The 26086-nt window shown below is 48.2% G+C and overlaps 2 protein-coding genes across 2 annotated transcripts in view; both read right to left on the reverse strand.

Annotated features, from left to right (window-relative positions):
• The window catches only part of ACOX2 (acyl-CoA oxidase 2), a 16959-nt gene extending 16586 nt beyond the window's left edge, over nt 1-373 (reverse strand). The window contains exon 1 of the mRNA XM_010177697.2: nt 199-373. Coding sequence (XP_010175999.1) covers nt 199-358 — 160 coding nt within the window. The 5' untranslated portion in view covers nt 359-373. The remainder of the gene's footprint in view (nt 1-198) is intronic.
• A 7005-nt stretch (nt 374-7378) lies between these two features.
• Nucleotides 7379-21464, reverse strand: FAM107A (family with sequence similarity 107 member A). Its single transcript, XM_010177698.1, has 4 exons — nt 21401-21464; nt 12601-12775; nt 8717-8873; nt 7379-7503 (listed from the first exon to the last, which is right to left on the reverse strand). Exons 1-4 carry the CDS (start codon nt 21462-21464, stop codon nt 7396-7398), a joined length of 504 nt encoding a protein of 167 aa, XP_010176000.1. The 3' UTR covers nt 7379-7395.
• Nucleotides 21465-26086: the final 4622 nt, after the last annotated feature.

The raw sequence follows: 26086 nt of genomic DNA on the forward strand, positions 1-26086 counted from the left end.
AGTGGCTGTGGAGGAGTAATCTTGATTTACACTATCAGGGGACTCCAACTCCACGCTCCTACTTTTTTAAGAGATGGGCAATAAGCAAATACCTGGGAATACAAAACCCACCGTGCTGCCAAGGGGGAGCAGAAACAGCGGGGATGTTGGCACAGCCTGTACCAGCCTGCAGCCAGCGACCTCACGAGCCTCACTCACCCACTGCCCGCCGGATCCGGGTTTGCTCCACACCGCCGTCCAGCTGGGCCGTCAGCTTTTCCACGCTGAAGGAAGCTGTTTGCCTCTCGCTGGCGAGGTCGGGATTCATGCTGCCGAGGACTGAGCCGTGCAAGTGTTTTCCAGTCTCCAGCAGAGCCATCCCGGAGGCTGAGCTGCTCTGGGAAGGGATGGGGCTCGTTAGGCGCTGGCACCCCTTTGGTGGGTGGCTGATGAAGGTGTTGGGCTCAGGGAGGAGCAGTTTCAGTAGGTTGGCCGAGATGTTGTACCTGCACAGGCAGCCCGGGGCATGGCTCCCTGTGCTGTGGGCACAGCTACTGCAGGGCATTGTCCTCAGCAAACTAGCTGTAGGAGTGTACTTTGTACACAAATAGTCACATTTCCATGTTAGGTTAAAAAAACCCCTGCACAAACAGGGGTTGCATGAAAATTTAGGCACTGTCTGTTCCTCACTGTAGTAATAATGATAATAATAATGATAATGGACAGTGAAAATTTAGGGCACTTTTAAGAGCTCAAAATGCAGGTTTTATGATTATTTTTTTTTAAACATAAAAAACTTTTTTATCACCAGTATTTCCCCAATATTTTATCAGAAGTTACTTCTGGAATATCCCACAACTCTGTGTTAATGTTTAAGGGAGTTTCTGGCCCTGGCCCATTCCCCTCCCCATGCTGGGTGCTGCTGCTGCTGCCAAGCCCATGGGCGCCTGCGCTGGCAGCTCTGCCCGTGCTGCCTCCATCCTGCTTCCACGGGGCTCGGCTTTACATTAACTCCTAACCTTATAATTCCCGTGTTAGCAGGATTTGTCACACGATACTAGTAAAAATAAAAAAAATAAAAGAAGTGTGGCATGTGTAAAGTAAAGCAGATTTTTCCCATGAAGAAGCTGCCTGCCTTCCTGAACTATTCTTAATACTATAAGAAATTTAAACTCTGGGAACTCTTGCTAAAATGTTCTTTATTCTCGCTTTTCTGATACTCAGATCTTTCAGGGTGTCTTAGTGTTTTGGGAGGGAGAAAAGCCTCAAAGCAGCATGCAGAGTTTACAAGACTGGAGTAACCCAGACCTGCCCTTGAGCTGTCCCAGGAAGCGTTGTGCTCGGCACTGGAGCACCGGGATGGTTCAGCCGCCAGCTGCCTCTTCCGTGACGCTGCGTAAGAAAAGATCTGCGTGTCTGTCTGCTACGTGCAAACGTGAAACCCCACGTACCTTGTCCCACGCGTCCTTCAGGGAGCTGTCTGCCTGCTGCCTACCTGCCTGGGCCACACTCCTGCGTCCCCGCTGCAGGGACCTTGTCCCCAGGGCCAACAACGGAGCTCGACTCGGCCCGTGGGTGTTTCTGCGTGTGCGCGGTGGCGTGTCGGACCTGACCTCTGCCGGCAGCGGCCCGTGTGTCTGCTCGGCGTAAAATCCCACAGCTCCCAGTGCCAAAAGCACTGGAGCCTCTGTGTTTAGGAAAAAAAGCCATTTTTCTGATCTCACTTCAGGCTACTGGTGTGTTGGAGGCTGCACTTCCTGCTCTGTCACCAGAGTGGCACCCTGCTCCAGTATTTGTAAATTTATTTATTTATTTTATTTTATTTTTTAATTTTTTTGGTAGTCTGCTCAGGGTGGAGGAGAGCAGCCCTTGGGGTCTCACTGCTCCTTGTCTGGGGATTTGACTTGCTCAAGGTTTTCCCAGCTTGGTTATGGCACTACCCTCAGCCCTTCCCCCCAGTTTGGGGTGCAAGCCAGGAGAGCAGGGATGTGCCTTGCAGGCTGGGTCGTGCCAGGGGACAGAGGGAAGTTGCCATGGGGTACATGCTTACGTGCTGCCTTCATCTCCAGTGATCCTGCATCTGTCTCTGCTACAGTCTGTCCTGCTGTCCAGTGGGCAGGAGCTAGTGACTCACAACCCCCTGGCTACACCAGTGCAATCCTGATGGGAGAGGAATCCCTCCTGCTCACTGTTGATCGATGAGTCTGTGCTGCTGCTTCAGACCTGCTTGTCTCCCACTGGAAACTGCGTTGTCAGGGAAGGAGGTGAAACAGGTGGGATTCACTGTACCGTAGAGTTGCTTTAACAGGGGAAGTTAAATGAAGGATGGGAAATCAGATATAGTTTTGCATAACTATAATTTTAAGCTTGAGCCTGAGCAAATCAAGCCCAGCAGCCATGAGGAACAACAATAAATCAGAACAGCTGACTGTAATGCCTTGGGTGTGCTCACAGGCAGTAGATGCTGCGTTAGGGATGAATCTGGTAGATTAAAGTTGCTGTGTGGCTCTGTCACTCTGCCAGAGCAATAGCGTATCCTATGGATGTGCTGCTTGGTATTCTGGTCCGTACTGCACAGCATCACATCCTATGGTGACCTGGGGTTGCCAGCATTTGGAAGGCAGTAGCATCTTTCTGAAGTTATCCATGGCCTTTCTCTATTTGCTCTGCTGTTTTCTTCTGCTGGAGTCAGAAGTGCTCAGCCTTGTGTTTCCTGAGTGGTGTTTGTGGTTCAGCTAGCAGGTCTGGGTCTCCTGAAGGAAGATCGAGGGATGACAGGTTGGAAGAAGCCTGTCCCTGAACCTGTTTGCAACCTGATGTTCATGCAGGCTTGCATTTGGGCAGGCGTGGGTGCTCCCTGGGTAGGTCACTGCCAGTCTGCATGAGGGAGGTCTGAGCCGGTCTGAGTCAACTGGAGCTGCACACCCGTCAGTGTTCTCATATGCCTCAGCTACGTGTGCCTGTGGGGTGCCCAGGGAGCTCATGGGCTGTGGCATTAACCAACAAAATCCACAAGAGCACCTGGTCATGATGTGTTGGAACATTTCACAGTTGTTTTGTTGCTAATAATTTTGTGTTTTCCCCCATTTCCATAAGCCTGGATATCCCTGGTATCATGTCTGACTCGCAGGTTTCATATGATGCTTTTATCAACACAAAACTGGTCAATCTGCGGAAGTTTTAGATAATTTTGGGAAATCTAGATAAATACCTAGGACAGGCAGAGGAGAGTTCATGAGAAGGGGTGTTCAGCCAGGGCCAGTCTGAGGATACCGCTAGCTTGAGGAAGAAAACTACAATTTGCCATTTCTGAGGCAGTTATGAGAAATAAAACAGGCAGTAAAATATAAAGGTTCCCTGATGGGAAATTCCACTGCAGTGAACTATCTAGGAGCACTTCAGGAGTGAGTGCCTAGGAAAAGAGATCTCAGCATGACCTGGATAAATTGCAGTGCTGGTATTGAAAACTCTAGCACTATGAAAAATCCAGGCAATGGAGCAGTTTGTGCTTAGCTAAAAGGCAGCATATCTTTAAAGAACAGACATGGTTGCTTCTTCCTCTCTTCTGTAGAAGGGGAACTGTCATGATATAAATTACTGCCTTTGGCATCTGCTTGTGAAGGGGGGTGTGTGATTAGTGTAAGCAGTCTTGGGGCATACCCCACTGCAGCCTCACTGGCTGGGGCTGTGAAAGGTTGATAAAGCATTTTACAAAGTCCTGCCTGAGCCCCCTGGTCTCATATCTCACCAAAGGCCACACTCTCCAGCAAAGACGCTTCCCATTGTGTGGTTTGTGCTGGGAGATGAAGTATGCAGCCCGCCATGGTAGGATAACAAGTGAGCTATTATAAGTGGCAACAGGGTGGGAAGATGTTTTGGAAATCCGACCGAAGAACAGATTCAGTCAATGAGCCCCCGTCCCTCACGATGACCTGGCTGCCCCCCGTCCCTCATGATGACCTGGCTGCCCACATCAGTGCCACAGGGTTGGGAACGCTGTGTACCCCCCAGTGTGGCAACCCCAGCAGGTATCTGGTGTCAGAAAAATGCATCCAAGCACCATCTCTGCCTTGTTCTGAGTGGGAAGTTGGCATCTCTGCCATTAAGGATATCACTAATGAGACAGAGAAGTCCTTTTTGTTTGCTTTGCTGCATTCAGTTTTGGTCCTGGCTCTCGAGGAGCATGCTGCGTGTGACTGGCATGTGTGAAGCACCCTCTCTTTTTCTTATCTATTTAATCTGTGGTCTTTGGTTGCTGCTAAAATACTTTAAAAATGTTTAAAAATAATGAAGTGAGCTCACTAGTGTGAGGTTTACCTTTCAGTTCAAAACTGAGTTTTAAAATTAAATCCAAGGGCAATGTGTTTCCTTGGCTTTGTGGGTCTTACCCTGCCAGGCGGGTGGACATCCGTGGCCAGTTAGAAATCAAACATTTGGGAAGTTTCAGTTTCATGAAGCCTGATTCCACGATTTTTGTACCCTTAAACTTTCAGTAAATTGAGATGAAGTCTGGGGATAAGCAATGGATGGAGCATTGGGTGCAGATGATGAAAAGAGCTCGTTGATAAGTAAGTTAACACAGCACTAACAGAGGAGTTGCTGTCAGACTACACTGATCTTTATGTTCATTCAGTTTATTTGGCTGTTGTCTGCTTGCATCCTCAGAACTTTTTCAGTTCCTTGTGGAAAAGAGCAAAATATACAATCGTCATTTAGTTTATTTCTTCAGAAGTGTCCATGCTAAAGAGTGTGAGTTCATTAAGTAGAGTTGCATGATGTATTTTTATATAAATGTATAAACACCAACACAGAAGATGGACTATATACCACATAGGCAACATACACAGTGCAAAAAATTGTCTTCTCTCAATACTCTGATAATCTGTATCTTCTGGATACACCATGTTCATCCAGGAATGTCTTGTAGGGGTATAGGAAGGAATTCATTTAAAAGAAAAAGAGACACAAAGATACCCCAAAATCTTCCTGGTGATGTTTTTTCAGGTGCCACCTCCAGGCTGACATGCCATGAAGCACAAGAGCATTGCTGAAGGTTGTCTGAGCCCCATCAGGGAGGCTTTTTTTTCCAGATAATATTTGCATATTCAGGAAGACAGCAGCAAAATATTTTCAACCTATTCATTTCTGATATGAGCACTCAGCTTACCCAGACCTTACCGGATGGCTTCCACCCAAGGACTTGCATAAATGCCCCTGTCCCAGCCTGGGTGAGCTGCTAACACTGATTTCACTGGTGCATATGGAGTGACAGATTGCCTCTCCTGGAGTGCATTTCCATCTGTGGCAAAATTACAAATTAATATGCTGATTTTTTTTTTTTTTGAGCTCTTTGATCAAGGTAACTTAATCTGTGCCATAACCCCTCACAAAACTCCAGCACAGTAACTCTGGCTTGTTATTTAAACCCGTGTTATCTATGGAATATCATACAGCATTCTTTACATCTGTGCACAAGCATCCTTAGCAACACTTCTTTTTTCTTAAGAGAAATTTGGCCTTTTTCCCCCTGAAAAAAATGGTTGATGCTGCTTTTTCCTCATGATTTTAATCATAACCTATATGAAAAGCTTCACAGTTGGAAAGGATGTAATAGATCTTTTCAGATCTTGTTTGTCCCATAGTGAACATATGCACTGGATTTCTGACATAAAAACTTGTTTAGAATCAGCATGATGAGCAAGGGGCTCAAAAGCAGAGGCAGTGCCGTGAGATGGGGCTCTCAAGGACTGAAACTGAGTTAAGGACTTTTATAGTCCAGTCTGTCACAGAAGCCCTATACCTGTATCACTGCTCTTGACATGTGATGTAGCTCAGATGTTTAGCTCAAGCTGTCAGGTCAAGCAGCGGTCCTCTGAAATGAAATGCCCCACTGGACCAGGTAGGACAGGGAATGAGTTAGTAACTTTCTAATGAGTATGTGATAAAGACACAGATTCCCTTAACTTACATATGGATCCACTGAAGATGTGGATAGTAGACATTGTTTAGGCAGATATTACCTTCCCAGCTCACTAGGTCCGTTGAGGCTTGCCATTCAAGAGCCAGCATTCAAAGGCAGTGGTGAGTTATGCTGCTTAGGCTTTGTAAAAGGGCTGATGTGAGAAGCAAGAAGCTGAGATCTTCCTGAAGGAGCAATTTTAGCTCTAGATGTGGACAACTCCGGGCACAGATGCCCCATCAACGTGGTAGGCTCTGTCCATACACAGTGCAAATGCACCATCTATCTTTGCTATACGAGCATGCAAGAAGATATTTAGCTTTGCAAAGTGGCAACTGAAATGAGGCAGCTCTGACTGCTGGAAAAGGGGATGAGAAGCACTGACAAATAGTTTTGCATCAGTATCTACATGCCGTGTCACCCCTGGTGCCTACAGACATCAGCTGTGTGCAGGGTGGATAAGAGGACAGCAGCCTGACACCAGTATGACGTTACACATTACCATCTCTCAACCACAGGACATTTCTCTGGGTCCTTATGGTAGCACATGCCCAGATGCTGAGTGAGGGGCTGAAGCTCAATAGTCTGGGGGTAAGAAGCAGTTTGTCTGTCTGCTACGTCCACAGGGATCTGCTGCCTGGTCACTGCACGCTGCCACAAACATCCACTCTGGAAACACCTGACCTTTGCTTTCTGCACGGAGCATTTGCCTCCTAATTGGGGTGTTGATGGTGCAGTCCAACACATTTTCTGCCTGAGCATGGAACTGCCTAAATAGCTATTTTCAAACAGGTTTGAAATGCAGTTTGAAGGTGCTTGTGAAGAACAGTTGTATCTGCCTGTGCTGCACTGGTATGGGCACACAGCGGTTGATTTTTCTAATAGTATGGGTGTGCTGCTGGGCCACACAGTCTCAGCCAGGCTTGACTCGCAGACTGGTGCAATACCAGTGACCCTTGGGAAAGCCATTATGCTCAGCTGGGCTGTTCTCAGTCATACTCAGGTTGTCCCTTTTAGTTACCATGCCAGGTTTCCAGGAGGTTCCCCAGAGCTGCAGCTGCCTTTCTGTTACCCTGTTCCTGGCGAGCCTGCCTCCAGGAGTCAGGGGCCCCCAAACCATCCCTCCACAGACTTCCCTGGCTTAAACGGTTGCTGTGTCTCAAGAGTTAACCAAGAGTTAGCTGGAGGTTAGCATGCACCCACAATCTGGGGGGAAAGTAACATAATTTCTTTCTGCATCTGCTCGTGTGAGTACTTCTTCGGTGAATACTGCACATTTTCCACAGTGATACCTTCTTGGGCTGGGAAAACCTTTTTTGGGGCTTCTACTGGAGCAAGTGTTAATAACCCTAAGTAGCCCCAACGATGTGGCTGTGAATGTCCACCAGGTACAGAGATGTCAGCATGTATGGGTTAGCGCCAGCCTTGGTAGGATCATCATTGAGTTTTGGCAGAAGCTATGCTGCTTTCTCGTCCCCAGACACTGTTGATGTTCTTCTCAGGTTTTCCTTGACTTTAATGAATTCTGGTGCATGGTCTTCCTGCTTCTCCTGCTCTTTCTCCAACTGTAAGAAAGAAGAGTCACTGTTATCTGTGCATACTAAAGAACAAAAGTGCATTAGCCACATTAAAATGGTGGGCTTCATTGTTGCTGGGTGTCCATTATTGTTGCCCAAAGTTGAATGAGTGTGCAGTGTATATGTTGGTGCTCTCTTTTTCCAAACCATTGTGCCAGAGCCATGTTCACTCTTAGGCTCATTCACTCTTAGTCTCTTTTTCTGGCCCACTGAAACATTTTTTATTTTATTTTTTTTTCCCTTCCAGGAAGGTACATCTCCAGCAGAAAAGCAGGTGAGTGCTTCATTTCAGACCTGGTATGGAAGAGGGAGACGAGGAGATTGAATCTTTCTGAGCAAAGGAGGCCTGTGAGCCTGGGAAAAGCTCTCAGCATTAGGTTATTGTCTAAGGAGGGGTAAGTTGTCACACTGCCTCACTTTTATATACAAAGTCTTTATGGATCTGTCCCAAATCACCTTGTTTCATATTTCTGGTTCTTCTCTGAGAATGCTGGGCTTTGATTTTTCAGGTGATCTTGGCTTGGCTGATGTTATTGCAAGGGAGCTGTTGTGTCATTAATTAAATAAACTAGTTTCATCCATTTGCAGTGCGAATACTGGCAAGTAGGACAGGGAATGACTTTCTTTTGAGTGGCGACAAGCCTGCTTGCTGCTTGCACTGGTTTGGGTACGAGAGCAGGCGCAGAGCCCTTGGGCACAGCTGTGCTGTTGACAAGTGCCCAGACTGAATGTTGCTCTCCCCAGGTGTATTTTTGGCAAGGGTACATGCCAGGAACTGCTCCCAAAAGGAGCTTGGGTGTGACTGTAGCAGGGTTTGCACTTCTGCAGCCTCTCACCCCACACCCCAGGGTCCTGAGCACCCCTGTGCTGGGTGCTGCTACAGCCCCCATGCTATTTGGGGTACTTTAAACTGGAAAGCACACCCCAAGGACACCACATGGGACCCAGAGGAGACGCAGGGCCAGTGGTACATGGTGGGGGTCCTGGGTGAGGTGGTATGAACGAGGTGGATCCCACTGTGAGGATGAGGGTGCTGCAGCCACATGGGGCAGCAGCGAAGGACGTACCGTGGCTCCTGTTTTATGGAGGGGTAGCAACTCTATACCGTGGGTTGAGCCTCAGCCCACCCATCTCCCCTGTGGTCTGAGCCTTGTGTGCAGTGATTGGGATAACCCAGGGATGGCTGAGAACTCAGTTCTACCTGATCCAGCCTTTGGTGCCTCTTTAATAGCTCTTTTTCAAAAGGAGACTGCAATTTCTTTGCCTCTTCCTCTTCCTTCTTCTGTTTGATGAGCTGATTTCTCCGTCGGTGCTCGAGCACCCGCTGCAGCTCTGGCTTGCTCTCCATGCCCAAACCTCTGTGGATAAAAAGCAGAAAAATCAGGGCCAGAGCACCTACACCCTGAGGTGTAACCACTGACAGCCCAGAAACCCCAAAACTCTTCTCAGTCCTAAATGGAAACATGTGAGACTTGGTCCACAAACCAGTCCTGGTCCACAAATCCATCCACAAAGATCTGAGGATGTTAGTGGAAGCACCTTACTGCTGGGACGGTGCCTCGGGCTGTCTGCCTTGGGTGGGCACAGCGTTTGCTGCCCGTGTATGGGGCTTACGATGCTGGAAGTTTTGCTGGTCCCATTACACTGAGGTGCTACAGCTTTCTCGGTCGGGTGTGGAAATGGGACCTTCTGTTGGCTCCTGCTGTTACTGGTTTTAATTATATCAGTGACAGGTTCAGCTGCGTGGAGGGCATTTTAAATAATGACGATTTTTTTTCCACCAGCAGGGGTAGTCATTGATCTGCAGTAATTGTCCTGCAGTTCCTCTCCTCCCCATTGCATCCCAGCTTTGCTTCAGAGCTGAGGGTTAGCCATCTCTCTGTTGACATGGAAAGTTTGGGTCAAGAGGCCAAAATGAAATGTCCTTTTCTCCTGGTGTTTGCCGATGGTGCAGGCACTTGTCTCCCCTTCAGATGTCCAAAGCATCTCAGATGGAGTGGGGCTGCTCCAAGCCCTGTTCCGTGAGGGGTGGAGGGGAAAGGAGACATGGCAAGGACATGCAGGCAAGGCATAAATATGTGCTAAAGAGACAAAAAAGGTTCTCCAAACAAATTTCAGAAACCTAACACTTTGAATATTGCCATGCCTGAACTTAGACACTAAGATTTACCTTCTGCAGCTGTTCCTGACCACCTTCCCACCAGCTTCTGCCCCCATGGAAGCATGGGAGTAGTTATGGATGTGTAGGGCTATGGGTAAATGTGGAACAAGTCCAGATGTGCTCCTGCATGGTCCTGGGATGGTTCCTGCCCTTCCAGGATAGTGGTTTGACCAACTCATCTCCTCTGTGCTAAAAGGAATCTGCCTTTGTAAAATCCATCAGCTTCCTGGCTTAAATCACTAAAAGTGGTGACTCCCTGCCCTGGTGAGCCAGAGAGGCAAAACCTGAAGCTACTGGGAAGTCGAACATTTGGTGAAATCAGGGGAGACTTCACTGCAACTGTGCTGAGTTCTTGTCGCTGATTATTACGAAGTGGTCAAGGCCACATTTATGCAGGTTATCTTCTGCAATAGCAGCTGGAATGTAAGTAATCTTGCAAGAAAATACAGGACTAGAAGTAGTTGACTGAAGTTGTATTTTAGAGGAGGTGGAGTTGAAAACCTTGTAGCTGTCACAGACTGGGAAGGAGTGAGGCATGACTGCTTTCGTGGGCTGGGTTTAACACTTATTTAAATCAACGGGCTGAGAATATTTACAAGTTCCATTGTAAAATGTGGGGTGTTTGGTGTTCCTGTGGGTTAAGGTCTGTTTTGAGCTGAGGAGGGGACCTCCCCATGTCTGTACTAAGGTGTTGCCCAGGGCATGGCGGGTTGGGGTGTGCTATGTTGTGCTATGAATGCAAAGCTCCTCCTCAGCACTGGGAGGTTTCTGTTGACCAGACTGGTTGGTTTCTGATAAGGTCATTTGAAAGCAGAGACATCAAAACCTGCGGACTATGGAGTTCTCTTGGCAAGGTGGGAGGCACTGAGGTGACATTATGAGAAACTAAACTGGCAGGCAGGAGAGGGAAATGCTCTTCAGATGCAGCAAATCTCTGCACTGTCACAAGATCACTGGGGACCAGTGCTTGCATCCTTCCAGTGCCAGGTTTAACAATGATTCCTCTTGTAATTTCTTTTTTTCCTTTATGACAGGACAAAATTCACAGCAACATCAGTGAAGGTAGCTGTAGCATTGGCCCCAGAGCTTTCATGATGGCTTTTCAAGGCGGAAAGAACTTTGATGCTGCAGAAGTGCTCTTCCCAAGACTTGAGAGAAGGCAAACCTGCCTTGGCTTGCTGGAGACACAGCTTGCAATTTTGCCTGTGGATTTGTTACTACTCTTTGATTTAATCAGCCTGTGTTGTTAATACCCAGAGGTGTTGACTAAGATAAGGGTTTTGTTGCTCAAGCTGATTTAAGTTGCTTCTCCTGCTGCTTAAGGGAAAAAACCAACTGCAAAGCAGAAACAGGAGCAAGTTGTAGATGCTTCTCTCTCTGCTTCTCCCCTCTCTCCCTCTGTAGTAACATGTAGCAGGAAGCAAAACTGGTGGATTCAAGAGTGACAAGAAACCAGCAACAATGGATTATTGTTTGCAATAGGGTTTGTTTCACATATTTGCTGAAAAATATCTGGGAGGCCAGAGCCAAAGAGGTTTAAACTGATGCCTGAGACGTACAGGACTGTAAGGAGAGGGGTCTGGAGATGCAGGAGGGCTGCAGCGGAGCTGCCTCCTGCCAGCATCTGATGGCACGTGTGGATGTAATGTGGTGGCAGGCACAGAACTAGAATAAGTGATGACGTACTTTTTGTTTGACAGTTTGAAGTTCAGCTCAGTCTGATGCTGTGAGGTCTGTACCCTGTCTGCTGCCATTCGTCTCTCCTACCTCCATTGCAGGGATTTCTTGATTCTTTGCTCCATCATGGTTAGACTGGAATAATGTTCACAGAGATCAAAGCCAGTGCTGGTGGGTGAGCATTTAAACTGAGTGGTATCACTAGGCAGGATATGGTCACTCTCAAGACATAAGTTTTGAAAATATCTGACTGGTATCATTATGTCTGCCTTGGTGCTGGAGAACAGCCTGGCTATGGTCCTTATAATTCTGATTCTGGGAAAATAGAATCAAGCCCAGGCAGTGCCAGTATTGATTAATGCACCCGCTGGCAGGCTTGATTGTTTGCTGAATTAATCTATGTGTCTGGTACTTGTGATGACTGTAGTCCTTTTGAACAGTAGCTGTGCTCCTTTTAATTAGACAGCCGAAGTGCTATCATATCAGAATATTTCAGGGTGTTCAGAAAATGTCAATATAAAACCAGCAAATTTCTTGCTGTGTTTAAAAGCCTCTGAACTGAAAATGCTTTTATTGCATTGATGTCATGCAAAGGAATGATGTGGTTATAGGTTCTCAGTCACTGGTATAATTTTCCTGATGTTGTATCTGTACCCCCAAAGACAAACTGGGGTGATGGAGTAAGAAGTCAGGAATGTGAATTCTCACCTATCTTCACCCATTTGATTTTTAGGGAGTCAGTGATTTGCCTTTTCCTTGTACAGATGATCCCACCCTGGTGCTCTCCCAGCTTTCAATGGCTCCAGCCAGCCTGCGCCTCTTACTGTCTCTGGGTTGACCTTAAAGCACACAGGAATGCTGTACTTTGCTGGGGACTTGGCAAATCAGTGATGGAGACAGAAAAACCAGGACCAGGGTTGAAACACGTGTGGGACATAGATAAAGGGGCTGTAGGGATGCCTCACATCTTCTGGCACTTGTGTGGTGGAAATAGCAAGCAGCTCCAACAAGTGCTAGCTGATGCTCCAGGGCAGCAGAGCAGGGGGGTTTTGTTCTGCTTTTGTTTTAAAAGAAATTGTCACATCAGAGAAAAGAGGAAAGGGCTACAGCAGAGTTTATGCTGTGTTTGTTTGCGAGTGAAGAGATTTATCGTGACCTCCCAACTCGCAGGCTGTCGCTGGCACTTGAGCCTCAGCTGCTGAGCTCCGACAGCTCAGCACCTCTCAGACCACTCCACCTCCTCTTACCTTTTGTGGTTCATCAGCAGCTCTCTGTGCAGCTCTTGGTGGCTCTTTGAGGCTTTTACAGGATTTAGGAGCTTTTTAGGTTTGATGAGGTCTGGGTTTCCATCTATGTAGTCTGGGTGAGTCAGGATATTCCCACCGTCTGGTCGCTCCTGCTGTATTTCAGTGTACATCGATGCTGGAAGAAAAGAGAGGTGTTTGCATGAGAAATCTCACCCTGCTGTGGTGTGGGAACCCACTGGAGCTCTCCTCCCCTGGAGAAGACTGAGGAGAAGAGATGGTGCCTGCCTTGGCTGCTCGGCACCCATGTCAGTGTCTGCATGCACGTGCCTCCATGTGCTGGTGCAGGTTTTTTAGAGGTTTTAAAAAATATTCCCTTTGCGTTGTTGATGAGACACATATTAATTAGATCACTTAAATTACTTGCCAGCCACTCGCTTCAGTGGCTGCAGCATTTAGTGCCAAGGATTAATTAATGCAAAATAGGTCTAACTAAAACTGGAAGCAGCCATGGATATGGACTGTGCTGAGCTGCTGCTTCGGTCATCCTGGCCCAGACCATGGGTCCCTTAGCACAAGGGGTTGCTGTGGGATTTGAGGGGCTTCCAAAACATGGGCCTGAGGACGTGCTGCTGTATCTGAAACATCTTGTCAGGGAAAGATTTTGCTGATATCCTGCTGGCCTAATAATCAGGATCGAGCCCAATGCCAAGAAAAGCATAATTCGCCCATGCAGTATGTGATCGTGCTGTAATAATTTGCATGTTCTGGATGTAAGAACAAGAGCCCACTGTTTTGGAAGTGGTGGCAGCTTGGATTTCAGGCAAACCACAGGGCATGTTCACTGCTGGTATTTTCCAAATGCTCTACATTTCTTCTTTACATTAAAAAAATATACAACGTGAGTGCAAAGGACGAGTTATAAGACAAACTGCATGTGGTGGGCTGTGTCTTTAAATGCAGAGCACAGTGGGGCTGCCTACAATTATTCAGTGTATGGTCTAATCAGGGGCTCAGAAAGAGAAATTTCTTCCTGACTATTCACTTGAACAATTTGGAAGTTTACCAGTAAGAACAAAAAGTCCCAGGAAAAGGGAGTAGGCAGCTCCATGTCTGTAAGTGTCTCCTTATTACAGTATCTTTGAGGGCCTAGTGTGAAGTTATATGGGTTGATGGAGCAGCAAGGAAAACAGTTGTTCAGTAATGTTACCTCTCTTATTGCAATCTCATGTATAAAAAGAATAAAACCCTTTTAAAAGAGAAATCAATACAAAAAAAGGCAAGAGAAAGCAGGCTGGGTTATTCTTTCATAGTCAGTAAGTGCTTATCAAATGTAAAGTGGATTGCAATCAAACAGGATTGTGTAAGGAATAATACTGCTGAAGAAATGATTCAATATCAAACAACTTCACATTGAATGTTAATGTGGCCAGTGCCCTACTGCTTTGGGAACAAAGAAAAACAATTTGGAGCCCATTACATGAGTGTAATTGGGGTGAATATTTCAGTACATATTTAAAGGATGCTTGGAAGCTGGAACCAGTGATTTCTTGTATCAAATTATTTTCCTCTAAGATCATACATCACTGCTGGCAGAAGGGAAGGTGGCATGGTTTGATGTTTGATGGCAAGTGCCAGGCTGACTCAAACCCCGTGGGATCAGGCTCCACAGGCTGAAATGGGGGGCTCAAGGTTGCCTTCCAGAGAGATGCAGGAACTGAAGAGTAGCCAAAGGTTAAGGCAGCACGATTTCATGGCCAGTTTTTGTTAGATGAAAGCCAAGTTTTGAACAATGAGAAAACATGTCAGGTTTATCACTGGGGTAAAATTACTTTGTTTTTTTTTCTTCTACTTCTTCCCGTCTTTGGTCTATTTTCACAGGAGAAGAGGCTGTCAAAAGACAGGGAAGGAAAGGATATAAGCAAAGGTTTGCTTTGGCATAAGTGAAATGGGTGAGCTCCCATTTCAAATGGCAAAGCAATGTCTTCATTCTTCAAACAAAAAAGTCTCTCCATGGAGTAACTTAAATAAAATGCTGGGTGTTTTTAATGCAAACACTGTTTTTGGACAGCTATACTAACAGACTAGCCTCAATGTCACTGTGTTGTCCTTTAGACCAGAGCTGCCTCCAGTGACAGAGATGCCCACACTCGCTTGTGTGCTGGGTACTAAATCCTGCCACACGGCAGGAAAAGGTCTGGGGTGTATCAATCTTGGATTTGTCCATCTTAAATCCGCCTGTTGTACTCTGCTAGGGGAGAATGCAGTGAGCAGCGAGCATGGAAGGATTACGCAGCCAACCAAGCCTGAAGGACCAGCCTGGATGATGTAACTCTAGTGACTTTGATGTTTGTTTTTTTTTTTCTATACTAAATAGCTCTTGGGCCCTGCTGCTAAGCTGTACTAGCTCTTGGGGCACTGGTGCAACGCTGTGACTTATAAAGTCCTGTTTTCCCTCTGCCTCCGTGATGCATGGGTTTCCTTTTACAGCTTGGGAGTGAGAGTCCCTTCTTCCCGACCTCCAAGACTCAGATCTCAGGATTTTCGCTTGGGGCAGGCTGTTCCCAAATCACATAGGCAAACACCCAGCAGTGTACAACGCTTTTATATAGTGCTATCCAGCCCTTCAATTTGGTCTTGTGGTGCTTCCATCCCCCAGACACCCAGGATGATCAGGAAAGGCCCTCCTGCCCTAGGAGACCCTCTGCTTATGCAGCATTTTGGAGAAGCACCACAGTGAGCCTGGAGGTTTTGCATTGGCCAATGTGGTTATTTCCACACTGCAAGAATCTAAAGTTGCATGGCTGAGGATTGCAAAGAAGCAGCAATTTATCCACCTATTTACTGAAGGAAGATGGGGAACTTTTCCCTGAAACTAATAGAAATGATGAAAATCTTGGGAAGGAAAGAGGGGGAGGAACTGAAACCGACTGGAAGCATTTCTGGCCAGGCGGCTGTTAAATCAGCATGCAAAGGTCCTCACAATGAGTACAATTTGCCTGAACAATACTACGGGAGCCAGGACACAGCAGGTAGCTCTGAACTTGCTTTTCACTGAGCTGGATGTGCTTAGGAGTGTGTAGACACCGACCTCGAGGGTTTGGCTTCCAGTGGGTGTCCCTACTGCTGCCCCAGGCACAAAGTCAAAGCCCTGACCTTGTCCCTGATGGGGACTGAAAGGAGCCTTGAACCTCACTACAAGAACAGCACTTTAAACTTTCAGGAGACCTTAGTAGGGAACAGTTCAAGGAATGTCTTCATTTGCATTAAGCAGAAAGAGAAAAATGAGAATGTAAAAATATCAGTGTGCTTGAAACACAGCTTGATCTTACGCCGGGAGTAAGGACGGAGCATCCTTTCTCCTGCAGGTTGGCTGATAGGGACTCAGTGCAAAATGTTTCTTGTGGAGTAGATCTATCATTTTCAAGACCTGATGTAATTCATGTCCATGTAAGGGGAGACAGACTGCTACCAGGCTGCTTTTTGTCATTATTTATAGTGCTGGAGGTGTAAATCAAGCCAGGTCTCTGCAGTGGATTTACAGCAGGATGTCTGTTTTTGCATGATTCAGCCATAGATCAATGAACAAGGCTCTGCTCTGGCACCTCCTTGGCCACCACCATAAATCAGCAAAAGGTGTTAGACATTTTTATATTGTTCTTGGCAAGATATAAACAAAAAAAATACATGTGTATTTTAATACCCTCTGCTGTACTCGCAAAGACAGTGTGACCTTTTAAATAGATCTGCTTTGGAGTGTTGCTTATAAAAAGTAGCTGTGTTTGCTTCGACATACTCAGTCTTTTGCTTGCTTTTACATATTTTCCCTTTCCTCATTTCTAGCAGCCTGAGGCTTTCTAGGAAAGGTACATTTCTCAGCAACTTTTCTGTAAGTAAAAAGCAAGACTGCCTGGATGTGGAGGCCAGGGCCACTGGCAGATACTCGAACTTCATGCGTGGTGTTATCTCCTCTCCCAACCATAGCTGTGAAATGAGCTCCCAATCTTGATCACTTTTCTAGGAGACCCCACAGGGAATATTCAGCATCTTTGACATGATCCAGAGACCAACCACCGTCCTGCCCCAAGGTATGAGACTGGCTGGAGAAGAAAAATGACATTTTAATATCTCAGTCTGTTCTGACCTAAACCAAAGTCTCAGTTCCTGCTCAGACTACCTGGAAATGCTTATAAATGCCCCAGTTCCCGAGAGAATTGCAGTAAAATAAATAGTCTGCAATCCTGGGTCAAATTGTTTCCACAGCCCCAGTTTTTTGGGGAACAGGATATTGGTCAGCTTTGGTACAACATGAAATGCCTTTGAAAACCAGAGTGTTGCAAATAATATGTTAAATAGGGTCTATTAGGAGCATAAAATGTGGTGTGCTGCTTGGGGTGCTGACTGGCTTTTGTGCAGCCCAGAGCAAGGAGAAAGGTTTTAACCTCCTGGAGAGGAGGAGGAGGAGGAGGAGGAGGAGGAGGACTGGCTCATGCCCAGGGACAGGCATCAGACACAAAGGCTCAGCCATGGCTGGAGCTGAGTTACGCTTCGCTTTGCTGCTGCTGCTTTTTGGTTTTTCCTCACTTGGAGATGCCCTTTACAGAGCATTTATTTAGGATTAAGTGACTTGTCTCTTGTTGCCCTGTGAGCCCCTTTGTGTCTGGACTGTGTGCCTTGTGCCGCTCCCCAGGCTGCTCCTGCCAGCCTGCTTCACCATCCTGTCGGGATGGAAATAATCCCCAGGAATGTTAAGGGGATTAATGGCCCTGGAAAGGGCAGGTAACCCGAGGGGTGCAGCTCTGCTTACAGCTGCCTACATGGCTCCAGCTGTCCTTCACAAGAGGAAAAACAAAAGAGATTGAAAAGAAAATTAATCCATATCTGTTGGGTTTAGAAAGCTGCAGGGTGGGGAGCTGGGCTCCTACCCAGCACCTCTCGACTTGCGACTGTGTAGGAGAATGGAGGGTGCAGCAGGACACCAGCATTCAGCTGCTGTTTGCAGATTTTAATGTGAAATGCTTCCTCCTCCTTGACTTTCATTTTGCCGAGCTCTCCTCGCCGCCCTGCCCCTCTGCCTCCCTCAGCCCTTTTCCATGTCACCTGCAAACCGAGTTTCTCTTCCTTCAGTGCCCCAGCAGCCGCGCTCTGCAGTGTGCCCTGCCCCGTGCATCGCTGCCCTGTTTGTTCTCAGCATCCCTAACTGGCAAAGCTGTTGATGCTGTCTTCTGCAGCACAGGTCAGTGTTTAGCTTTAGCTGAAATCTATAAAGCAAACATAATTTGCAGTCTTTTTTTTCTGCTGTCTGTGTCATTTGAGAACTGATTTTTCCAACCAGAGCATCTTGAGAGAGGCTTGTCAATAGAGGCAGATGATGACCAAACTGTTCTTGTTAAAAATATTGTATGGGAATTGCTTTCTGAGCAGAGAATAGGCCTCTGTGAAATGCCATCCATGTAAGAACAGGCAGAAGGCATTATTCTGGGAATGGGATCCAAGCTCAGAGGATATTGCTGTTTGTAATTCTGTGAAGAAACCCTGTTACTTGGTAGAAGGGATGAGACCGAGCAAAAACCTCAGGATGCCCAGGGTCAGAGCCCTGGTCTGGGTTTGTAAAACCACTGACCCAAGGGACTGTTTCCTGGGCAGAAATGATCACTTAAAACTGTGGCTACAGTGAAGAACCTCTGGTTTTCTGGATGCTTGGGACTTATTCATGGAAGCATTTTTTTTTAAAGCACTGACAGATTAACGAAGGGCTGCTGGAAGAAGCTGGTCATACACATCCGGCGAGTAGGGAGGCTGCAAAACCAACACATTCAACATGGGTCAGATGAGCTGCTTTAAAGCTATTTACACAAGTAACCTGAGCCTGGGAAATAACCTGAGTTTCAGACACATTTAACTGCAATCACGGAGGGAACCTTCCCTTTTCTGGGCTACAGTCCCTGATGGCATCCACTCCTGGGGAGCCCTCCTTTGCCCAGGATGAGGGTACTATCCCTCACACCTCTCCTCCTGCAAGGGTTTGCAAGTGCATGTAGAGGTGCATGGGATCTTTAAACTAGCCTCAGTTCCTTTGAAGCACTAGTACACACACACTTCTACCTGTTAACCAGAAGTTAACTTTTTTTTTTTTTTTCATTTTAGAACATGAACTTTCAGTCAATGCATTTCCACTGTCTGAAGTTTGGCCCTACAGCTTTGCCCATGAAGAGTGTAATGGCAGAAAAGGTCATGCTGTATGTTAAGTCCTACCAAGAATGAAACTGAAAGTTTATCTTCCATTTTGGATTCTTGAATTGATGGCATTTGCTAATTTGCATTATTTTCCTAATGTTAATTGATTGTACTTTAGAAACACAGACTAGCTGGGGTTGGCATCATAGGGCAGGGAACAATTGCATGTTAGGCTCTGTGAGCCCCAGAGCTTTGTGTGGTGAGAGCAGCTTTTGGGTGTGCACCTGCATTGCAGAGGATCTGCTGCTGGGAGGACAAGTGGTTTGACCTCAAAGCTGGGCACTTGCTTTTGGAAGCCACTTTCTGCATGGTTGGTAGGTTCAGGGCAGAGTGAAGCACCCAGGTGCCAGCTTTAGTGGGTCAGATGTGGGTGCTGCCCAACACAGAGGCTTACAGTGCCTGGAAGCCCTTTGGCCAGTGAGTCCCTGCAGTCGAGCCCACAAAATGTGCTGTAACGCCCCAACTAATCGCTGTGTCAGTGTTACACAGCTGAGCCCAGAACAAAAGTTTAGCTTGGATATTAGGAAAAATGTCTTTACTGAAAGAGTGGTCAAGCATTGGAACAGGCTGCCCAGGGAAGTGGTTGAGTCACGATCTCTGGATGTGTTAAAAATAATGTGTCGACGTGGCACTTCAGGACATGGTTTAGTGAGTATAGTGGTGTTGGGTTGACAGTTGGACTTGATGATCTTGGAGGTCTTTTCCAACCCTAATGATTCTATGATTCTATGAAAATACCCGTCGTTCATTCACATTAGCTTAATGACTGCTGCAGCTTACTGCCCTGGTGATGGATTATGTGATGTTAATAATGATGATGATGATAGTAATAAGAATAACAATATGGCAAGCCCAAAGATTGGCAGATACTAATCATTACCCTCCCTCAGTAAGATGGTACCAGCTCCAATCCTCATCATGATTTTCCTCTCCTCTGGTTCCTGCTGTGCCAGCAGCTCAGGAGCATCTCATACCAACAGACCTGGCACGCTCCCCTTGCTTGTCACCAGGTGACCGTGTCACCGATAAATGATACGTGTGCTCCGGGAAGGAGGCAAAGGGCCTTTGTCTGCTTTTAATCTATAGTTTTAAATAATTAAGCAAGGCTAATTCTCGTATTTTTATATGCAATAGGGTGAATGTAACTTGATGTGGCTGCCATGGGAAGCAGTTCCCAGCTATGGGGTGGCTGCCTTGGGGCAGCAGGAACACACACCCCGGGTCTCCTCGCCTTCGCCCAGCCCTGATGTTCAGGAATATACCCCGTGAAGTTGTGTGGTCGGACAGGGAAAGAAAACCATAATGGAAATGTAAAACGGGGCAGGGGGACATGGCCCTGCAGTTCCCAGCACCGCTGCCACATGTCACCACCATTTCTCTGCTTAGCACAGGCTGGAGATGGGGCTGCCCACCAGTATAGCCAGTGCTCGCCACCAGTATAGCCCATGTTGCTCACCAGTACAGCCTGAGCTCCCCACCAGTACATCCAGTGTTCTCCCTCCAGTATAGCCAGTCTCCCCAGTCCAGCCAGTGCCCCTAGTCCTGGCTACCCTTGCTGAGTACTGTACCAGCACCATGGGGCTGGGGTCCCCCATTAACACCAGCATGGCACCTGCATAAGGGGGGCACAGAGTAGGCACTGGCTGAGCCCAGGCTGCTCACACACCGCCAGCTGCAGTCACCCCAAATGTAAAGGACCCTGGATGTCACCATGGTCACCCACTGAGCTTTGTGCCCATGGACATGTATTTGGAAGCAACAAATCTCAGCAGGTTTGGGGCTAGCTGAGCTGTCTGCTCTGTAGAAGTTACTGGTAACCTGTTTTGTGTTGGCTAATGACGGAAATGCTTGTACAGTCAGGCAGCAGCCAGCTCCCCTCTGCCTGCAGGCAGGCAGAGTTGGGTGTGCTGGTTAATCATTTCATTTAATTACCTTGGACTGCGATAAGCAAAGATAACAAGGCTGGGACCCCACTCTCTTAGCAATCGCCAAGGGACGTCAGCCCCGTGCCTTGTGCAGGCGGCATGTGGAGCGGCTTGTTTAGTTTTGTTAAGCAGCGACAGATGCTTTGCAGTCTTTCTTGATAATCACAAACTTACTTTTAATATCTCATCAAATATTTGCTCTGTGCTTTTGCCTGCCTATGATAGCGACGCACATCAATCGTTAATGAATGTTTTAAGGTAGCTCAAAGGTATTTTGTTGAATACAGAGAAAATCCCCCCATGTTGATCTGCAGGGATTGTATTAGCAAGTGCCCCCTGTCCAGCCCAGTGCCTCTCCAAGAAGAAGATTTGAATCACAGCATGGGTTTGCTTGGGGAATTTCTTGTGGGATACGGGCCCGTTTTGAAGCACAGAAGCAGAAGGGCAGCTTCTCAACCAGTTACTGAAGTATTAAAGTAATATAATCTCAAACAAAATTTAAAACAGGGTCTTAGTGACCTGTGCATAAACATGTACTCAAGGCAGACTAACCCCACGGGGGCTCAGCAGCCCATCCCCACAGAGGGGAGCCAGCAGAAATGTGGGGACCCCCAGGGTGACTTGGGGGGCCCTGGGCTTACCTGATTTCCGCAGCGTGGCCCTGGGGAGCCCAGGGGGCAGGTGATGCCCTGTGCCCCACGACATGAGGCTGCGGGGGCTGAGGCTGCTGCTTCTGCCTGGCTGTGCTCACGCCTGCGTGGCTTTTTGGCTGGGTCCGACGAAGCTGCCGAGCTCCTGCCAGGTCTGTCCGGCGGGAGCGGGATGGAGGGTCACATGGAGGCGGCTGCTGCCCCAGTGCTCCCTCCCTGCTGCTCTTGCCACCCCACAGGGACCCCAAGAGCTGGAGCTCAGCTGGCAGCAGCTGGTGGCCTTGCCTGCTCCTTGGTGCTGGTCCCAAAGGTCTCACTGCCACCCTGAAAACTTGCTCCCTTTGCTCTTCGTTACTGGATGATGTTTTCCCAGGGTGGATGAACAAAGCTAATCGTTTTGTCCCTGCAAAGCAAATGGCTCCATGCGTGCCCAGGCGCCCGAGCAGCTCACTCAGCACGGCCGCTGCTGCTGGCAGAGAGGTTGTGTCCCTGCTCCACGGAGGACGGTTTCTCCTAAGTGTGCCTTAACCACGCTCCCGGAGAAATCAGATCGCCCCAGAGGAAGCCGCACGCCCACTCTCTTTAGCAACCACTGCAACAGCCAAACCCGGCACCAGGGCAACCGCTCGAGTTATCGTGATTATTCCCCGGCGTGTTACAACACCCCGTCATCTACCGACCGCTGCATGGCCCAGGGGGAGCAGCTGCTGCACCCCATGGGTGGGGGCTGCAGGAGGGAGGAGCAGCCCCTGCACAGGGACCATGGGTATCCATCCTGGTGGCACCAGGGCTGTGTGATGTTGCTGCATTGCTGCCCCAGGCTCCTGCTGCTCTGGGTCTCATCCTGCTGAGATCGGGCCCCTCGTCCACATCCTCGCTGAGGCTGGAGGTACCATGTTGGCTGTCCCCTAATTGCCATAGTCTGGGAAACCAGAGGCCGCAAGGCTGAGTGAGGAGAATGGGTTAAACCACCCCAGCAGCTCCTTGGCTCTTAGATGGTCGCTGTGGTCTGGCTTTGGCCAGGTTGCCCTGTGCCAGGCTGCAGATCCCAGCATTTCAATCCTAGGAGATGGGCAGGGATGGCATGGAGGCATTTCCACCCAGAGGAAGGGGTTAAGGGACACTGGGGACACCACCGAGGTGCAGGTACCAGCCACATTCCCACACCCTTGCACCCATGGGTGCACGTATGAGCATGGCCACCTCCTGGCCTGATGCTCCCATCCCTGTGAAGGACCAGAGAAAGGGGCCAGGCTGCTTATTCACTTATTTTCTCCTTTCCACATTTTACTCCTCTCCACATCCCAGTATTGTATCTCCCATCCTAGCTGTGTTTTCCAGCCAAGGGCTTAGCAGTGCCTGGTGTGAAGAGAAGCCCCAGCCTTTCCTAGCTCGCCTTGCAAAGCCCTCCAAATCACCAGCTGTTGGTACTCACCCAAGCCACCGCTCCCAGGCTTCCTGCTTCCACTCGGACACTTGGGCTGAAGGGAATATTCTTTCTGGAAGAAAAGAGAGAGAAATGGGAAAGGACTGCACAGGTATTCCTCTGTTACAGGAGGTGAAATGCAGGAGGAGTTGCTGGACATTTGCTACTGTCATTAAAAAATTAGTAACTTTTTTTTTTTTTTCACTTCCTGACCAGGAGTTGTTAAATTTAACTGAGGTGGAGCCCCAAGTGCAGGAGATGAGAGGCAGGCTGGTCTGCATTCCCTGGTGCATGGTATGTGTGTACATGTGCTTGTGTGTGCATGGTCAGCCCAGCCCAAGCAGCCGTGGGTTAGACTTGGGCAGGGTTTTGAAGGTCCTGTACATTTTTTTGCCCCTAGACCAAGGCTGTGGCAGAAGCAGGGACTTTACATGGGGAGGCTCTGCAGTTTGTCTGCTCAAACTGCAACCTGCCTCGCAGCCCATGTGTGCCCCATGAGCTTTTGGTGGCCGTGCAGATTCCTCTCACATCTCCCATTGCCCCATAGCCTGGCTGCTCATTGCACACTCCAAAAAACCCACTTGGCTTAATTTTGAACTGAAAAAGAGATAGATACACATCTGTACTACCCCCCTTGGCTCGCCTTTGAATGGGTCTGTGAGTTCTCTGGAGATGTGTCCAAGGGGGAAAAGAACATCAATTTAAACCCACTTGGAGCTCCTGAGTAAGTGTGGTTATGGCTGGTAGTTGCAGGAGTGGAAAAGGGCTGTGATCCATCAGCACCTGCTTTCAGCTGAGCAAAACAAATTGGAAAAAGGCAAGATAAATTTTCTGGACATACTTCTGTCTGATGTGCCCTAGTGTGTGACCAGCTACATGTCTGGGCTCCTTTCTGCAGGGAAGTGGGTTTGTGGAAGTGGGTTTGTGGGGTGCTTAGGACCTCCTGTCCTGAACCAAAGGACTTTTCATGTCAAAGCTGTTTTTCTAGGAGCTCCTTGCACAATAATTCTCTTTGCTATCTAAATTAGTAGCCCTGTGCTCCTGAGTCTTTGGGATTAACAAAAAGGCTTTCTATTCCCCCTGTAACTCCCTGAAGGTTACTGTGTGAAGGCAGTTGATTGCTGGGTGATATTTATCTGGAGTGGCTCCTGCAGATGAGGAGTTGCATCATTCACCAACTGCCTGTGTTTCTTATGAAGTGGCTTCATGTCCCAGGAGAAGGTGACACAGGGAGCTCGTCTCAGCATCACTCATTGCATCTCCTGTGCCCCGTGTGGTCCTGTGTTGCTGTGAATGCTGTGGGGGTTTTGCAGGTGGGGGGTCTTATTTGGAGGTAGTGAGCCCAGAGAAGTCCCTGTGCCAGGAGATGGCAGAAGAGCTGGGTGGCTCCGGCATGGCTCCGGCACAGCTCTCTGGCATGTATGGCCACAGAGGGCTCATTTCTTGGGACTTGGACTCAGCCCTGCTGAGGAACTGATGTGGTTTTCCATTCAACGTGCACGCAAAGAGAAAATAACGCTGTGCTGAATGTGCACCTGGGGTGTCACTGATGGGTGCCTGTACAGTTAATGAATGAATGCTGGGAGGAGGAATATGGCTCTGGGGGAGTCCACAGCTGGGTCCTCGTTACTTGGGGCTGTACGTTATATTGACTTACGAGCTGCTGAGTTACTTTGCTAGTGATGTTGGCTGCTGGCTGTCATTTCTCAAGCTGATTGCTGTGGCACCAAGAGTTTTCTTGTGTGGACATGTCTCCTGTGTATTAAAAAACCCCAGACATGTCAAGTGAGTACCCAACACAAAAACTGGCTTTTCTGTGCTTGTGTAACGCAGCCAGCCCGACGTGAATGCAATGCTGGAGAGATAACGCCGCCATCCAGACGGGCTTGCTGTCTGCCTGGCCACAGCGCTGAGGAGCCTTGATGCCAACAGTGAATTACAGAGCAGACAGCTCTGCCTGGCCCTGCCTGGATCTTTATTAAATCTCCACTCTCAGCATGGGGTTGGGGGTGTCAGTGGTGTCCATGTTCCCGATCTGCGGACAAAATTCAGGCCCCGCTGAAGTTACTCAGGACTGTGTCTTGAAAGCAGACAGCGTTTTACCTCTTGCTGCAGGGAGGTCTTGGAGGCTGGTTAAACATTTCCTCTGCTGGGTTAATAGTAGACGTTGGCTGAGGTGCTGTCTGCTATGGTGGGGACTAGCTGGGCAGCCCAGCCCTCTGTCCCACTCCGTGTCCCCCAGCACAAACTTTGTGCAATCCCACTTACAACCAAGGCAGTCGTGCTGACTGCACTGTGGTGGTGACCTTGGCAGTGGCAAAGCCAAGGGCAGGGGACATGTAGGCTGGTCAGAGCTCTGCCTGGTACCTGATACCCTGTTGCCTCTGGTTGGATACACACTTCTGCTAATCTCCACTCGAGCCATTAGTGTGTTTGCAGAGCAGGATGGCTTCTTGCACCTCCCCAGCTCACAGCGGTGAGTTAATGATTGGCCAGATGAAGACTTTTGCCTGCTCCTCATGGGACAAAGCAGGTTATGGGACTCTGTCCCCAACTCAGCTAGGCAGGGGAGTGGGTACTCCAGGAATCAGAAGGCTTCGTTTGTCACAGTGAGGGCTCAGACAGGGAGGATGTATCACAGTTAATGGGTGGAAAATGTCTGCTATTTCCCAAACCCTCCTATTTCCATGTGAAAATCACTTCTGTGTGCAGTGTGACCGCATCTTGCCAGGAGTAAGAAGTCATAATAAAATCTAGCATCGTATGGGTAACACTGTGCTCCTCTACAGGTGAGGGGAAAGATGCACCCAGGGCAAGCGGGTGAAGGAGGACCTGCCCCAAGCCCACCTGGTGCTTCCATCTGTGGCAGCAGCAACCAGCCCACAGTGGCCTTGTCCAGGGAATTTCTCCAGCAAGAGAGGGAGGATCCTGGAGACACTGCTGATGGGAGCAGGTACCACTTCCAACCCATAGGCCAGCTCCTGCCTGGGATCCACGGCCTGCTTCAACCACATCAGTGAGGACACCTACCACGTTAGCTGGAATAAGCCTGGCTATTAAGTGGGGTTAAACACAACAAAGCAACATAAAGTATTAATAGTAAGTAGTCTCATGTTGTATTTTTACTGTTCTATGTTACTCCCAGACATCCTGGGCACCATTATATCCCAGCAGGACCATTCCTGGCCCCGACTCTGATGTCTGGAGGCAGTTTCTCAGGTGTAGGCTTCTTTGAACCACTGGCTCTGAGC

The sequence above is a fragment of the Antrostomus carolinensis genome, unplaced genomic scaffold (assembly GCF_000700745.2).
Source record: "Antrostomus carolinensis isolate BGI_N321 unplaced genomic scaffold, ASM70074v2 scaffold4841, whole genome shotgun sequence".
NCBI lineage: Eukaryota > Metazoa > Chordata > Aves > Caprimulgiformes > Caprimulgidae > Antrostomus > Antrostomus carolinensis.